We start from the raw sequence: 18430 nt of genomic DNA on the forward strand, positions 1-18430 counted from the left end.
CCATCACACAGGTGTCCAGTATGTTTGTAAATAGCCCAGTAGAAGTTTAGTTTGCATCATAGCGAATGTGCTGACACACGCACACCATCAACCGCCCATCAGTTCCTTCTCAGCCGCTCCTGGTTTGGTTAGAAAACAGCAGTGCTCCATGCATTATCTTAGAAAATTATTATTAATTGTTGTAGTTTCTGTTAGATAGTCATGTTCTCGTAAACCGTTTCCCCTCCTGAGTTAGTTTAAAAAAAAAGTTTGTTGTTTGTACTCTGTTCATTGTTCATAGTTAGGGTAAGGTAAGCATGCAAGGCTCTCCAAGGTTTAAACAGTGCCTGACATGCAGAATGCCCAGTGTATCCATTGCTTGGGCCAGGAACATTCACTGAAGAGCTTACACCATTGTAAGAAGCTCTCATCCAGATCACTGAAGGCAAAAGAGTGCCAGCTAAAGCTCCTCACCATGGAAAAAGTGGAGAGGCCAGCCTTGGAACCAACGGCTCAAATCTCCTTGGCCCGGACCGCACCAATGATGGCTTCAGTTCAAGGCCCCTCGGTTCCGAATGAGGGTCTGGCCAAAAAAATGGCCAAAAGAAAACACTCTTCACCCTTTCCAGAGGGGGCAACAAAGAGATCATCTTCCCAAAGTAAGCCTCCATCACCAAAGGGAAAGGCTATTGGGGATGCGCAAGTACTGGGGAAGTCCAGTACAGACAAACTGCAAGGAGCAGTATCTTCTAAAGAATCACACCCTGCAGTCTCAGCACCCAAGATGAAGAAAAGCACCACTGCGCTATTGGTACTAATATAACTGGTGAAAATGGTACCTAAATCACCTCCCAGTACCACTGAAAAGAGACACTCTGAATCACCGGTATGGACACTGGCCAAGTTGGTACTGACCCTGAGCACAGAAGTCTCCCTAGTACCATCTACATCTAAGGTATGGGCAGATTCTCTAACGCATGGACAATTCGTCACACCAGTAGTACCGACCTTCACTCCCTCAAGACCATTGGATACCCAGCAGGAGCTATCAATAGTGTTGGTACTGGGTACATCCTTATTCAGTACTGACACCACACTAACACTGGAGGGAACAAGCATTCTTGCCACACCATTGAGCTTAGTGCCCCCTTTCTCCAGCGACATTGACAATGAGGAGATCACATTCTCCTCATGACACTCATTGCCAAAGCCAGCCGCACAGATACAGCTACAGCAGCAGATGGCTCAGCCCAAGATGTGGCAGCCTTTTCCGTGGCTCTCATTCCCACAACCTTCGCAAGGATGAGACCCTTTTGGTACCTTAAAGGCTCAAGTACCAGCACCTCAACTAATGCCACCACCCAGCCCCCGACAGTGGCCCACAGGTCCCCTACATCCGCGAGATCTGAGATTATGCAGGACGAGATAGAGGACTTGGACGACTCTCAGGGAGAGGATATATTACCTCTCTGCACATCCTGGCCTTTCCCCCGGCTGAGACAATAATGCCCCCTCCACCAACTGTGGGGGACGACTTCAAGTCTTTTCAAGACATACAAAAGACTGACTAATACCCTCGACATCTCATTGGTTGAGGTATCTGAGACACAGCACAACTCACCAACATCGAAGATTGCACTGCCAGTCAGTGAGGCCATATTAGACCTAGCAAAAATCCTATGGCAAACGCCAGCTTCTATCACCCCAATATCAAAAAGAACGGACAGGAAGTATTACGTCCCAGAGAAAGGGTCTGAATTTTTATTCGCGCACCCAGCACCAAATTCTTTAGTCTTTGATGCAGCCAACAACAGAGGTGAGCAAACACAATATAAATCTACCCCCTATGACAAAGAATGTAAGAGGCTTAACATTCTGGGCAGAAAATCATATTCATCTGCCCACTTTCTGATCAGGATAGCTAACTATGCGGCACTGTTAGCAAAGTATACATGTCACCATTTTGAGAACATGAAAAATGTTATTGAATGGCTACCCCACAATAGTAAGGCTTCCTTCAGGATGTTGCCAGGCCAGAGACTCCTGGATTTGGGATGTTCAACCTGTAGTAAATAACTAAGAGCATTTTCCTGTACTGTCTGTTTTAGGGATGTTAAGGACTAGTTGACGAATTGACTATCAGATAAGTAAATGCTTATCGGATAGTTGACAGGCTAGTTGACTAATTGTTCTCCCTCCACTTCTTGCTTCTATCAAAAAGAGGGGAAAATGAGGAGGTACTTCAAAGCGGCAGTGCTGCATGGAGCCTGGGACCAGACCCCAAGCTCCAAGCAGCATTTCCGCTTTGAAATGCTGTGTGCACTAGGGTGTTCCCAGGCTGCACATGGCATTTCAAAGCAGCAGTACTGTGTGAAGCCCAGGATCAGCTGGGGACTCCCTGCTGACCCTGGGCTCTGTGTGGCGCTGCCACTTTGAAACTCCGCGTGAAACTCTGCGTGGCATTTCAAAGTGGCAGCGCTGCACGAACACCGGGGTCAGTGGAGGAGTCCTCAGCTGACCCTCGGCTCCACGTGACACTTTCGCCTTTGAAGTGTAGCAACAGCCCTAGGGCTGTACCTTCCCTTCAAAGGCAGAGGCTCCCTATCAACTAATGCATCAACTATTTGATAGTTAATTACTCAATGTTTAACATCCTTAGTGTGTTTTAGCTGTATCACGCCATCAATTCTTACATGGCAAATGCAAATCTGTGATAGGTAGATCTAGACAGCTGATTTTAAATATCTTGGTGTGAAATACTGGCCTTATTGAAGTCAATGATAAAACTTCCTCAAACAGAAAAACGAGTTATCCTGCTTTTTTTTTCCAGTCAATGTCTAAGATTTGTGTGAAGAATACCAAACAATGACAATATTCTCTCTGTGCCTACAGAGGAAGCTACTGCTATGAAAGGTTGGCTTAGCAACTGAAGGAACTCTGTTTCAAGGTACCTGGCAAATTATTCCCACCATTTTAGGGGAATGACTTTGTTCAAAACTTCATCTGAAAACATTTAGGCTATGTCTCTACTACAGCGTTTTTGCACGAAAACAAAACCCGGGGAGTATCCACACCTCAAGCGTGTTTTTGCACAGGAAAATTTTCAGTAAAACAGCAGAACAGGAGGCTTTTTGCACAAGAGTTCTTGTAGGTATACCTCTTTCTACAAGGAATAACTCCTTTTTGCACAAGAGTTCTTGCACAAAAAGGTGGGTGCGGATGCTCAACGGGTTTCTTGCGCAAAAAGAGCCTATCAGAAAAAGCACAGGTGCTCTGATGGCCATTCTGTGAATGACAATCAGAACTTTCTTGCGCAAGAGTGTCCATGCAGTGTGGACGCTCTCTTGCGCAAAAGCACGTTGCTTTTGGGATGCGCTTTTGCGCAAGAAATTTTTGTGGAAGATCTCTTCTGCAAAAAGCTTCTTGTGCAAAAACCCTGCAGTGTAGTCAAAGCCTTACTGATTATATGGTTTCACTCCAGCCTTGAAATTTACTATGACTGGCATATCTGAAGAGTGATTTTGAGATGCCCATGTCATGGCAACAGCAGCATCTTCAGAAGTTAGGCATATGCTTTTTTTTATCTGGGGTTAAGAATGTTAGCAAAAAAAATTGGTTGGAGTTAGTATTTTCATCCACTTGCTTCTTTACTGCCCGTAACTTAACTTCCGGGTGAGGCATTTCTTTCATCTGTGTATCTCAAAGTGAATTCCAAAATTTTGACAGCATCAGCAGTGCAGCAGCAATTTCTCCGAGGTTTTTTAAGGCTATGGATAATAGGTTTCAGTTCACTGAGCATATCTTTTACATTCGTCTTTAATCCAATGTTAGACACTTTGGATGAGATACTTCCATCTGTTTGATCATGGTTTTCTTCATAGCATTTTATGAGAATAGGTTCGTTCTTAATAAATTGTTCAAAACAATCACAGAATTCCATCTAGCATTTGAGGGAGAATTAGTTTGGATCCTCCTGCTGTCTTCAGTGAAGCTGAAGCAGAATTGTTGTTATGGAAGAATTTTGTGACTTCAACATTTTCTTTTATTCCTGGAGAAGATGTACTTAACTCTTGGCTAAAAGATGCATTAAATGGGCCCTGTAGCCATATGTTATAAGGAGCATACTTCTGTTTCTTCTTTTAAATATCTTCTCATCTTTGACACATTTGCAAAATTGTCTGTGACAAAACTGTGAATGTGACAGTTGAATTTTTGTTCACAGTTTAATACTTTCACTGCACATTCTTTTAAATATTCTGTTGTGTGGGAATTTCCCAATACATCTGTTGTTTCTGAAAGATACGCAACCCCATCTTCTGTGGTCACATAGACACATATTACTGGATCATTGTGTACATTGTTCCACCCATCAAACTTGCAAATTTCCCCTCAGTATTTCTTATACACTGTATCAAGCAACCTTCCACCAATGTCTGCTCTACCAGGTGGAGTTTAGCCTGATCGTAAGGATTCAATCATATCTATGAAGGTGTTTTATTGTTAACAATGTGAAAAGGAGAATTTGTGTCATAAATGAACCAAGCAATCTTTTTATCTATAGTGTCTTGGTATTTGCTGGTCCTTACTACAAACCCATCCATGGAGGTGATTGTACTGGGTTATTAAAATCTTTTGCTTGCTACTGACACTTTGTTGTCTGAAATATGTTTAGTTGTACCACTTCTGCTAAAAGTATTAACAGATAATTCTGAAGTTGTTGCAGATTGACAGACTACGTCTTTACGCTTAAATGGAATCCTGAAACAAAATTTAAAAACTATTTTGAATAGTTTTTCTTCTCAGTTATCATTCTTTATTCAGTTAATCATTTAAATTTTTTTTGGACGCAGATTTGATTTCAAGTTACTAAAAATAGCTAAAACTGCCTCCTGGGGCTCTAAATCGAGATAGCAAGTCTACATTAGGGAAGTCTGCCTCAGACTAATTTTGAGGCTTCCCTGCTGTGTAGATGTGCTATTTCAAAATAAGCTATTTCAGAATAACTGTTCTGGAATAGATTATTTTGAAATAAGCGTGCAGTGTAAACGTACCCTAAGACAATATCTTAACGAACTCCTCTGCCATGCTTGGGCAAGATCCACCACCACATAAGGAGAGACAAAACAAAAACAATCCTATCCAGGTTGTGTCTTCCTTTGAATTTTACTTTTTAGTCTGCTGAGAATCAGAAATTGAAAGCTCAGAACTTTCAAGAAGCAAGAACTAGTAGTTAGGCTGGAAAAACTAGTGCCATAAATTCATTTTTATGAGATTGTAAGTGTACATGTAGCATGTTTCTGATGAGATTTAATTGTAACTGTTATTTTTAAATTAGAAATTTCTATTTCATTGATTTAAAAAATAAAAAAAATCCAGATTAAATAAAAAATCTGTTTTAAATGAAAAAAAATCTGATTTTTAAAAAAATAAATCATCTGTTTTTATCCATCCTGATAACCACATTATTCAAGGATCTCAAAAATCTTCAGTGAATTTATTCATGAGGAACTGAAGCACAGAAAAACTAAATTACTTACCTAAGGAAACACAGGAAGTCTGTGACAGAATTAATGCAAAATGTCCATTGACTTCTTAAGAATTAGGTCACGGTTCAGACTAAATCTGCCATTTCCTGTGTTGAGCCAGGCTAGATCCTTGAAATTAGTTGCCCTGTTGATTAATTTACCCTCACAGAGCATGCTTCTCCATCACTTTTATAGGTGTGCCTTAGCTTCTGCTTCTGAACTTCTGCAATGGGCTAAATGCAGAGGAGAGGACCACTGAGAATTTTGTTTCTGTATTGCCATCTGTCACAGTTTTATTGCCAATCTTGCAATATATAAAACAACCAATAGTCTTGCAGCACCTTATAAACTAACAAAAATGTAGATGGTATCATGAGCTTCTGTGGGCACAACCCATTTCTTCAGATGAATGGAGTTTAAGGGGTCCAGTTTTCAAATAAATAGCACAGAGAGGGGATTGCGGGGGAAGGAGAGGAAGAGAAGGAAAAAGAAGAAAAAGGGGAAAGAAATTGTCAGTGTCCATGCTAAATGAAGCTGATAAGAATACTTAGTACCCACCTTAAGTACCCTTTGTTTATTTTTTATGTCATTAGGATGTGGAATGTAGCAGGTCATCCAACCAATGTCTTTGTTTAGACTTCTGTTGTAGGAATCAAATTTGTAAATGAAATTAAGTTCCATAGCTTCTTTGTTGAGTTGGCTTTTGAAATTGGTTTGAAATAATACGGTGACTTTCAGGTTCATTAATAAGTGCCTGGATTATTTCAAACCAATTTCAAAATTCAGCTCAACAGGGAAGCTACAGAACTTAACATTTCGTTTCATTCTGCCATGAAGCACACTTTTTTTCCCTGGAAAGATGGATAGCAACCTATAGGAGAAACGGAGTAAATTTCAAGTTCTTTGAGCCCTGCCTTCCTTTAGATCCATACTCAGAAGGAAGACAATTCAACAATTAAAACACAAACATTTTCACCTCTTCTCCAAATATATCAGGGCCAGTGTTTTTTTAGTTGCCAATGGGGATTATTGTTTATGTATTTTCTGCAAAAAATGTGATCAAATGCTGACTGAAGGCAGCGAGAGCAGAATCAGATTAATAATTTAAGCTCTGAATACAAATGTTTTCAGCCTTGAGATATTCCTAAATTGTTAGAGGTTAAACATTGTCATTGGAAAGGTTATCTGTTTGCACATCAGATCTCAGGTACACATGATATCATGTTAATTTTGTCCATTTTATCTCCACTAATGCAATGTACCATAGCACTAGAGATAGAAATGTAGCCGTGTTAGTCTGGTGTAGCTGAAACAAAAAACAGGACTACGTAGCACTTTAAAGACTAACAAGATGGTTTATTAGGTGACGAGCTTTCGTGGGCCAGAACCACTTCCTCAGATCAAATAGTGGAAGAAAATTGGCACAACCATATATACCAAAGGATACATAGTACTGTGCATCGTGTGAAAGGCAATCTACAGCTTGGATCTGGCCCTCGATGGTTAGCTGTCCCACCCCCACCCTCAGTACTGAAGCACCTGCACTGGTGCTCCAGCCCTCCTGCTGCCCCACCCGGGAACTGGGGCACACAAAATCTTCTAGACTCTGGTGTGCAAGGGGAATGTTGGGAATGTCTTTCTCCTCAGTCAGGAGCCACATCAGAGAGGGTTTTTTTTTGTTTTGTTTCTTATTTGTATGCGGCCCCCATCTGATTTTTCAGTGGTGCCCGAACCAAAAAAGGTACCCCAGCCCTGATCTGCAGCCTATTTTCTATAGCTTTAGATAGCATTTTTAATTAATGCAGTTTTGTTCTAATCTTGTGAATAAATGACCAAGGGAAATGTCGGTTAAAACATTTGAATGTCTATATCTTTTAAGTCAATAAACAGACTTGTTTAATTATTATTTTTTTTTAGATACTGATCGAGCTTTAGCACTTCTAGAAGAATATTGTAAAAAGCTAAAGAAGCCGGAAGAGCAACAACTGAAAAAAGCCATTAAAAAAGTGATGGGCATCTTTAAGAGCAGCTTATTTCAGGCACTAATAGGTAGGTACCTATGCATAATGCTTTATTTCTTATAGTTAGATTTATGCTGAAGGCTTATGGTTGTGTCCATTAGCTGCGCCTTGGTCGACCAGCAGCTGATTGACTTGTACAAAATAAGCTGACAAAGAGATGCCAAGCTGAAATTATTCTTTTAGAGGATGGCAAAAATTGCTTACATATTTTATGCAAATACTTGGTCGGTTACTGGAAAGGGAAAATATGCAGAAAAGTCTTGAAATGTTGAAATATATGTTAGTGATTGCTAAATGGAGTATGTTTCTTTTCTCAGTTTGATTGGAGACTTGGAAAGAATAAAATAAGTTATATTTTTCCATACAAATTTAAAAAGTGAGATCCTGGCCCAATGGAGTGCATGACAAAATTCCCAGTGCTTGAAACTCAAAATTTCTGTGTGATTTTCATATTTATTTTTAACAGAAAAAAGTGGGTAATCAAAGAAATTCAGGAAACAGTGTGCTTTGTCTTTCTTAACACCAGGTCCTTTTGGGCATCATCTGGAGAATGATCCTGTTTAAAAGCCTCTTTTTTATTATGTGTATCAGATAAGTCTGATATTGCACAGTTATAATAGGCATCAGTATTTCACTGATCAATGAATTTCACATCCCTGACATACTTGTAAGTAAAAATAGTTACTGATTTAAGTATATGATATAGTGATGTTATTGTGAAGTGATTGAGAATACAATACCTTCAGGCCTTTACAAAGAATACAGTATAGATTAAAGATATTAAGTAACAGTTAATTTACTACTCAACCAGTTGATAGACACTTCCACATTCCTCCCTGGCTGCTCCATGCTGCGCTGCCACTTTGAAATGCACAAGAGCCCCCACTGGGGCTCTTGTACATTTCAAAGGAGGAATGTGGAACTCAGCGTGCAGCCCTGCTGACCAGGGGCCAGCGGGAAGTCCTGCTGACTCTGGGCTGCACGCGGCATGTCAGCTTTAAAATGTACAAAACTTCCCAGCTGATCCCAGGTTCTGCAGATCAGCCTTGCGGTGGCTACCCCTTTAAAACGCCACCTCTGATGTTTCAAAGGGGCAGCTGCCATGGAACCCAGGGTCAGCTGGGGACTCCCAGCTGACCCCGGGCTCCCTGCGGCATTTCCAGGCTGTATGTGAGTTCTGCATTCCTCCTTTGAAATGTACAAGAGCCCCTAATGGGAATGCGGAAGTGCCTATTGACTAGTCGACTAGTCAGTTGACAGCATTTTAATGTCCTTACTCTGAACCATTAATAACTAGTCTCTGAGAACAGTTATCCAGCCAGTTATTCACCCACCTTATGGTAGCCCCATATAGGTTGCATTTCCCTAGTTTATTGATAAGAACATCATGCGAGATCATGTCAGATGCTTTACTAAAGTCTAAGCATACCACGTCCACTGCTTCTTCCTTATCCACAAGAATTGTTATTTTAGCGAAGAAAGCTATCAGATTAGTTTGACATGATTTGTTTTTTACAAATCCATGCTGGCTGTTATCTATCACCATATTATCTTCCAGATGTTTGTAGATGAATTCCTTAATTACTTGCTCCATTATCTTCCCTGACACAGAAGTTAAACTGACTGGTTTGTAGTTTCCTGGGTTCTTATTTCTCTTTTTATAGATGGGCACTAGATTTGCCCTTTTCCAGTCTTGTATCTCTTCCAACTTCCATGATTTTCCAAAGATGATAGCTAAAGGCTCAAATACCTCCTCTATCAGCTCCTTGAGTATTCTAGGATGCATTTCATCAGGCCCTGGAGACTTGCAGACAGCTAACTTTTCTAAGTAATTTTAACTTTTACTTTTAACTTTTTCTTTGTCTTTTTCTTTTAACTTCTAAACCTACCCCATTTCCACTACCACTTACTATGTTAGGCATCCTGTCCCCATCAATCTTGACGAAAACCAAAACAAAGAAGATATTAAGCACCACTACCACTTTCAGGTTTCCTGTTATTTTTTCTCCCTCTTTACTGAGCAGTGGGCCTATCCTGTCCTTGGTCTTCCTCTTGCTTCTAATATATTTGTAGAATGTCTTCTTGTTACCCTTTATGTCTCTAGTTAGATTGAGCTCATTTTGTGCCTATGGAGCAGTGGTCCCCAACCTTTTTAGGTTGTCGGGCGCCAGGGGGCGTGGCCGTTTGCCCGCCGGGCGCCACGGGGCCGGGACCGGGGGCGCCCCCCCATCCACGCGCCCGGGGGCGGGGCCCCACCTACCGCGCGCCCGGGGGCGGGGTCCCCCCATAGCTGCGTGCCCGGGGGCAGGGCCCCCTCTAAGGGCCGCGCGCCCGGGGCCGGCGCTCCCCGTCACCCCCCTCCCTCCTGCCGAGTCCCGCGCGCCCGAGGCCGGCGCTCCTTCCCCCCCCCCCCCCCCCCCCCCCCGCCGAGTGCCGCGCGCCCGAGGCCGGCGCTCCTTCCCCCCCCCCGCCGAGTCCCGCGCGCCCGAGGCCAGCGCTCCTTCCCCCCCCCCCCCCGCCGAGTGCCGCGCGCCCGAGGCCGGCGCTCCTGCTCCCCCCCCCTCCTGCCGAGTGCCGCGCGCCCGGGACCGGCGCTCCCCCCCCTCCTGCCGAGTGCCGCGCGCCCGAGGCCGGCGCTCCTTCCCCCCCCCCCGCCGAGTCCCGCGCGCCCGAGGCCAGCGCTCCTTCCCCCCCCCCCCCCCCCCCCCCCGCCGAGTGCCGCGCGCCCGAGGCCGGCGCTCCTGCTCCCTCCCCTCCTGCCGAGTGCCGCGCGCCCGGGACCGGCGCTCCCCCCCCCTCCTGCCGAGTGCCGCGCGCCCAGGACCGGCACTCCCCCCCCTCCTGCCGAGTGCCGCGCGCCCAGGACCGGCGCTCCCCCCCCTCCTGCCGAGTGCCACGCGCCCAGGACCGGCGCTCCCCCCCCCCCCGCCGAGTGCCACGCGCCCGGGACCGGCGCTCCCCCCGCCGCGCGCCCGGGGCCGGCGCTCCCCCCGCCGCCTCCCGCCGAGTACCGCGCGCCCGGCGCTCCCCCCGCAAGCGCCCATGCGCCATGTGCCCGGTGCCAGGCCAGCCCCGAGCACCTGGCGGGCGCATTGAAATGCCCCCGTGGGCGCCATGGCGCCCGCGGGCACCGTGTTGGGGACCACTGCTATGGAGTCAGACTTCCCAAAGCTTGAGGATATTAGATTTAGAGTGCAGATTTGGCTCAGAATATAACTAGAGCCACATTTTCATATAGATTGAAGGTTTGATTCAGAGCCATCTCAAAGCCATAGCAATGTGTTGGGGGTGATTTATAGTTAATCATGAGAAGTCATTGGTACTCTGCTCTGCAGGGGTGAGGTTCACACCATATGTCAGTAATTTTGTTGCATTTATGAGAAGTACAGCATAATCTGTTTTGCCAATCTGTAAACTATTCCACAAATGGAAATAATTAATGTGAAAGCTATTCTACTTTTCTATATTATAGTGCCTCTCTTAAGCCTGTAGAATGATAGAATGATTGGTCTTTTTTTATAATTTTTGTCCTTTTTAATGGATCTTGTCCCTTTTAATTGGATTTTGTCCTTTTTAATCTGTCTGTCATTAAAATATAAATAAACTCCACAGAATGTATATCAAATACATTGAAAAATTGTCAGTATGTATGAACTAAAGAACAAAAATTGGTGTGAAAATTTTGTCTTGCTTTTGTACGGAAATAACTAAGAATATAGAAATGTGCATAGAATTAATATAGAAATTGCTGAAAGTACACTGATTATCCATTAATGAATACTTGAAATTGTTGTTTTAGGAACCCCTGTTTCTGCAGTATTTCTAAATAATCCTTTAAAGCTTTTTATCTGTGTGTATATGTTTGTGGGGTGGCTGTATTTCAATTTTGGTAAGGTATTATAGATACCTGACTAAAAACATACCCTTTTGAACAAATGATTGTGACATTGCTTTACGTATAAGTGGAAGTAAAATATAAAGTAAATTTGGCAATAGATTATTAAGTAAAAGCTTGTGTTTAATTTTTATTACTTGAGACTACTTTCCATAACACCCAAATACTCTTTTTCCTAAAGAGACTTTGGAATGGTAATACATGAAATATATGTCATAAAATTTTCTCTTTAGTTGGCCTAGTGTCTCGACTGATAAAAATGTAGCCTCCCATCAATATTTTAAGGCTGTGAGATCAGACTATTACATAAACAATAATGAGATTTTTACATAATCAGTATTTCAAATAAAATCACTTTGATGACATCTGTTTTAGTCTTGTTTAGTCCATGCATTACATGGCATCCAAAGAAACATCTAATGCAGTGCTCCCATTCTTTTCTTCTCACCTCTGTGTTACAGCCTTCACAGCTTCCTCATAAATATGAAATAATTTTGCTATTGGCTTACATTTTTCAAAAGTGGTGAATGATTTTAAAAGGCTCAGTTTTTGGATCCCCAGCTTGAGAAATCTTAAAAGGGGGCTGACTTTCAGATTGGATGCTTAGCACTTTCCAAATTTCAAATTCCTTTAAAATAACTCAAGTTGAGCATTTACAAACTGAGGCACTTACTTTTGAAAATGCTGCCTGTAATAAATAAAGCATAATTGTGTTTTCTTACTGAACTGTTAATCTGAACACTTCTGGATGCAATCTTCACAAAATGAGTCATACTAGTAGTAATAACTTGCTCGGCCAAATTCAGCACTATTTAAGCACCAAAACTAGGGTGAGCAGATGTCCAGATTTTATAGGGACAGTCCCGAGATTCAGAGCTGTGTTTCATGTAAACATCTATTACCCCGCACTAGGGATGTAAAAGGCTAACTGGTTAACTGGTAAGCTTCACGGTTAATGGGTGAGTTAACTGGTAGGGACTGGAGCAGCTCTCCACTCGTCCTGGGCAGCGGGCTTCTTCAGTCTCTGCAGGGGGCCTGAATTGAGACCTGAAAATGCTCCTCACTTTCATGCTAAACCTCTCAAGAAAAGGAGGGTGGAACTGGAGTTCCCATTTAGAAATGTGCTTTTCTTTAATTTAGCACTAAATTATTCTTTCAATAGAAACTGTCCAATAGTTCCTTTTCATGCTTGGTACAGCAAGAGCAGTTTGGGATGCTTTTTGCTTTTTCTGCAGTCCAGTGAAGTTTCCATAGTGAAGTTTAAAACTAATAAAAGAAAGTTCTTCTTCACACAGCGCATAGTCAACCTGTCGAACTCCTTGCCAGAGGAGGCTGTGAAGGCTAGAACAATAAAAGAGTTTAAAGAGAAGCTAGATAATTTCAGGGAGGTTAGGTTCATAAAAGGCTATTAGCCAGGGGATAGAATGGTGTCCCTGGCCTCTGTTTGTCAGAGATTGGAGATGGATGGCACGAAACAAATCGCTTGATCATTGTCTTCGGTCCACCCCCTCTGGGGCACCTGGTGTCGGCCACTGTTGGCAGACAGGCTACTGGGCTAGATTGACCTTTGGTCTGACCCAATACGGCCATTCTTATGTTCACAGATATAACATTTGTGAAACTTTGGAGCTCTATTTCATTGTAACTCACTGCTGTAATCTGGGTTTTTAATTTTCAGATGAGAACCTACAAGAGAAAAGGAATAATGATTAGACTGACCTTCATCTTACTTGTTCAGATTCAAATGCAAGTTGTGCCTTTTTGATTGGGCCCTTTCTTCAGTGACAGCATTTGCCTCAGACTGAATCATGGTGGGGCAAATCACAGGGTAAAGCATGCTGGCAAGGGAAAACAAGAAATGCCTGAGATAGGGATGAGAAAGAGAAAGAAGGATAGTAACAATAGATACAAATACAGTAAACTTCCGATTATCTGGCACCTTTGGGACCCAGGGGGTGCCGGATTATTGGATATGCGGGAGTATCGGAAGGGGGGCTATGAGCGGTCTGGGGATGGGGTCAGTGAGGAACGGTGCAGCGTGGGCAGCACTCAAGCTGCTCTGCCCCTGGCTTCCCCAAGTACACAGCTGCTGAAACTGACCAACGGCAGAATTGGGGAAGCTCTGCCCCCGGCTTCCCCAAGTCCGCCACTGGTCAGTTTCAGCAGGGGGGGACTTGGGGAAGCCAGGGGCAGAGCAGCCGGGGTGCTGCCAGGTTGGTCCTGCAGCGCCGCCCCTCACCTGAGCGGCACTGCAGGACCTACCCAGCAGCACTCCAGCTGCTCTGCCCCCCGGCTTCCCCAAGTCCACCGCTGCTGAAACTGACCAGTGGCGGACTTGGGGAAGCCTGGGGCAGAGCAGCTGGGGTGCTCTGCCCCTGGCTTTCCCAAGTCCGCAGCTGCTGAAACTGACCTGCTTCGGACTGGGGGATGCCGGGGTCAGAGCAGCTCCAATTGTCCGGCTGGCCAGAGCACTTCTGGGTTCCAGCGGGTGCCGGAGTATCGGGAGTGCCGGACCACTGGATGCCGAACAGCTGGGCTACGTCTACACTGGCCCCTTCTTCGGAAGGGGCATGTTAATTTTGAAAGTGGGAATAGGGAAATCCGAGGGGGATTTAAATATCCCCCGCGGGATTTAAATAAACATGGCTGCCGCTTTTTTTCCGGCTTGGGGAAAAGCCGGAAAAAAGCGTCTAGACCGGCCTGATCCTCCGGAATAAAACCCTATTCCGGAGGATCTCTTATTCCTACTTCGGGGCCAGTGTAGACGCTCTTTTCCGGCTTTTCTAAAAGCCGGAAAAAAGCGGCGGACATTTTTATTTAAATGCCGCGGGGGATATTTAAATCCCTCGCGGATTTCCCTATTACGATCTGAAAAATTAGCATGCCCCTTCCGGAAAAGGGGCCAGTGTAGACGTAGCCAGAGAATGGAGGGAAAGGCATACAGTCAGAGTGGTTAGGGTGAGAATGGATGTATATTGATTGTGCCCCTTTGTCAGCTGATATTCATCTTAGACTACTATTCATCTACAGACCCAGATTAATTATTGCATCCAGAATTTTTTATTTTATTTTTTTCAAACCCATTACAATCCTGGCTAACCTAAGCACCTATCCATATCCTACTTTAGTCCAGCCTCCTTACAACTTCCGGCTAAGAACTTTTCTCCTTCTCCTGAAAAAGGCCTTGTGCTGTCAGTAACTGATGAATTCAAGTCACTATCGATGTGAGACGAGTCCTTGAGGTAGTGCAGGTCACTTTACCATCCCTGAGTCTACTGTGCTGCCTGATGAGTCTCTGGGCTTGCCCTTTTATGTGTGTGTAGAGGTGGACTCTTGTTCTGTGTGCTGACTGAAGGGGTGGGGTACACTGGATTTGAGGGCAGAGATGGCCCTTTCTTGATGTTCTCCTCCCCTGCTCCTGACATACATGCTTTGGTTCTGCACCTGGGGATCATTTCACTTCTCAACCTACTGCCCCATTGATTTAGATCCTTGTTCATTTTCCCCTCTATTTAGTGACCACTCTCTTCCTCTTAACACCTCCAGCACCCAACAAACACCTCAGCCCACAAAACAATGCTTAGAGAATAGAATGGCACGCAGTATTGAAGCTCCTGAAATTGTAAAGGCACCATCCTTGATGTTGCTTAAAGAATACTGGAGATTTGTGGGGCCACATGCCCTCAAAGTCCTGCCTCTTTGAGCACTGGGAGCCAAAGGGATACTTTGCTAGACTCCCCTCCTTGCCAGCCATGAAACATATACCCTATGTTCTGTAGCCTTAATCTTCAGCTATAGATCTTCATCTTTAACTGTAGATTGATAGTATCTATAAAAGGACAAAAGCCAAATATTGTGTTGTGCATTAATAGATGAGAAGTGTATATTTGGTATATACTATGTTCAGGTACAATACTTTGTCTGACAGTCTTTTTGTTTGTGGGGTCAAGTCTTTTAATTAAAAAATATTAAATCTAATCATCTGTCCATCTGAGCACTCTTCCTGAACATTTTCTTGAGTTTTCTTCTTTGTGTTCTTTATTAGTTTTCATGATGCAGTACACATAGTTTACTACAAATTTCTAAAAGCCTCTGCTATACATTTATTTGGACTTTATTTCATTAAGAAAAGTGCATGATTTTACAGCTTAAAAGGCTGTTCTGGTGAATGAGAATAGATTGAAGAGCTTTATGTGTGTGGGTTTTTGTGTGTGTATGTGTGTGTGTATCTCTATAAATCATCATTTTGTTTCTACCAGGAATTAAAGGACCACAAATAGCTGTAATCATCTTATGGAGTATTAAGTAAAAACTAATCTCTGTAGGTTTTTCTAAAACATGGATAAACCTGGCCTCTAGAGGATGACACATTTCCTGGGGACTTTTATACTGTGCCTTGTCTTTTTTGCAGATGTTTGTGTAATTCTCCCTGCCTTTTAAATTGGAGTATTCTTAGCAATATTATAAGCTAAAATCTTCACATTGTTTGTTCCTGTTACAATGCTTTTATGTAATAATATAGATGTTATAACACTGCCTGTTTTAAAAGTTGCTGCTTTAAACACTGTCCTAAGAATTACACAATTTGCTGGTTATCTCTGACACAATCCACATATATAGGCTTCAGGTGCTAAATTATTATTCTTAAAAGGAGGGGGGGGTGCTATTTAGAACGTTGACATTGTTCAGCTTACTTTAAAGAACAACTGTGTCTGTCAAATCAAGATATAAAGGAGGTCAGAGTCTTTTCCTGCTGTTACACATTGTAATTTTCCACTCCATCACAAGTGCTTTATTAATTTAAATGACAGGTGTAATGTGGTTTTCTAGTCAATGGAGAATTGATATGTGATCATCCAATACATTATTTATCTCTTGACAGTCTTTCTATTTATTGAGGAGGGTTCTGAGATTCATAGCACTGAGGGAGGAAATAAATCATAAGCACCGAGTATTGTGACATGACTATGAAGCACTCATTTTAATTAAGATTAAGTTAGAAGGTTTTACAACAGGAAAAATCTTATTTTTGAAACCATGATCAAATCTAAAAATCAATAATTTTACTCAAACTTTCAGGATTTTTGGAGAAGAGTAAGGAGACAGAGTCTTCACCTAAAGTCCAATCCTGAAAAATTTCAGATTAGAAGACAGTGAGAAAATTGTAACTGTGTGAAATCAGTCCTAATTATAGGTGGCACTGATGTGTATGTATGCAGACAGGGAACCATCAGAGGGAGTCATACAGGGCAGTTACATAATCAGATGATGGGCAAAAGAGGAAAATTTACACTGCTGCTTTTTGTGTAGACTGCTGTGGGTCTGGAGGTTAGATCCAAGAGAAACATGTCATATGTGCCAAGGCAGAACACAGTGGATGCCTAAAAAAGGGTTGTAGCTGTGAGCAGGATGGACTAAGGGGTAGGCAAGCCGGGCAGCTGCCCGGGGCGCCAACCGATGGGGGGCGCCCGATGGCAGCTGTAAGGGGCGCACGGCGTCCCTTATATCTGCCATCAGGCACTGTGCGCCCAGCTCCCGCAGCGCCAGCCCCCCCCATCCCTGCGGCGCCGGCCAGCAACGCCCTTCCCCCCACGGCTGCGGGGCCTGCACGGCCAGGCATGGCCTGCTCCAGGCTGCGCGCCAGCAGCGGTGGCCGGGCTGGGTTGGGCAGTGCATGCGCCGTGTGCCCTGGGGGTGGGCCCCGGGCTGCACGCCAGCAGCCGTGGCCAGGCAGTGCATGCACCGTGCGCTCCAGGGGTGGGCCTGTGCACCGTAGGGCTGGCCCTGGCTGTTAGGATGGAAAGAAAGGGTCAAATATTAGAAGTGTCGAAGGTGAAATATCAGCTTAATTTGGGTATGGCCTGGTTGTGTGAGAAGGAGGAATTGGAAATAACTAAGATGCAGGCATGAATGAAGAGAAGAATGTGTTGCTGTTAATAGAGATAGAAAAGGGAGGAAGTAGAGAGGATTTGAGAGTGAAGATGAGGATCTTGATTAGCCAAATTAAGTTTAAAGTAACATATCTTTTAAGACAGTGTTTCTCAAAGTAGTCTGTGAAGCCACTTTGAGAAACCATTGGGTCTGTTTCTCTATTTGCTCTCCTTGGCTGCAAATAGCAAACCAGAGCCAATGTGAGGCACGAGGCTCCATAGCCATCGTGCTTATAAGTAAACACACTGGCGGGGTCAGTTAACAGGTTTCTGAAAGTGGTTTTGCGGACCACTTTGAGAAATGCTGTTCTAAAGCTAGTTGTCAGAGAGACAGGATTAGATGAAATGGAAGGAGACAGGTCAGGGTGGAGAGGTGGATTTGTGAGACATCAGTGTGCATGGATGAGATAGGGCTTAAAGGAGCAGTGGGCCAGTGACACATCTTTGGGGTACTCCCACAAGAAGTGGAGAAGGGAAGAGCAGCACCTTCAAAAGAGGAATAATCTGAGGTAGGAAGAAAACCATCACAGGACAGTATCTGAAAAATCCAGAGGTGATAAGATACAGTATTGCCAACTGTAAATATTGGCCCAAGAACATAAGAATAGTCATAGTGGGTATGTCTAGACTACATGGCTCCGTCGACGGAGCCATGTAGATGAGTTTACTAAACATAGCAAAATGAAGTGGCGATTTAAATAATCGCCGCTTTATTTACATCAAAATGGCTGCCGTGCTGTGCCAATCAGCTGATTGTCGGCACAGCGCAGTAGTCTAGACGGGGATCAGCTGACCCCAGCACCCTTTGTCGTCAGATCCTTTATGCCTCGTGCAATGAGGCTTACGGGATCTGACGACAAAGGGTGCTGAAGTCAGCTGATCCCCGTCTAGACTACTGTGCTGTGCTGACAATCAACTGATTGGCACAGCACAGTGGCCATTTTTATGTAAATAAAGCAGCGATTATTTAAATCGCCGCTTCATTTTGCTATGTCTAGTAAACTCATCTACATGATTCCGTCAAAAGAGCCATGTAGTTTAGACACACCCAGAGTGTCTAACCAAAGGTCCATCTAGCCC

The 18430-nt window shown here is 43.8% G+C and overlaps 1 protein-coding gene across 13 annotated transcripts in view; it reads left to right on the forward strand.

Annotated features, from left to right (window-relative positions):
* The window catches only part of DLG2 (discs large MAGUK scaffold protein 2), a 1555116-nt gene that overhangs the window by 19442 nt on the left and 1517244 nt on the right, over positions 1–18430 (forward strand). For all 13 annotated transcript variants that reach the window (XM_075919432.1, XM_075919430.1, XM_075919421.1 and 10 more), the window contains exon 2: positions 7422–7553. In XM_075919432.1, the coding sequence (XP_075775547.1) occupies positions 7422–7553 (132 nt within the window). The remainder of the gene's footprint in view (positions 1–7421; positions 7554–18430) is intronic.

Source organism: Pelodiscus sinensis, chromosome 1 (assembly GCF_049634645.1).
Source record: "Pelodiscus sinensis isolate JC-2024 chromosome 1, ASM4963464v1, whole genome shotgun sequence".
NCBI classification, from domain to species: Eukaryota; Metazoa; Chordata; order Testudines; family Trionychidae; genus Pelodiscus; species Pelodiscus sinensis.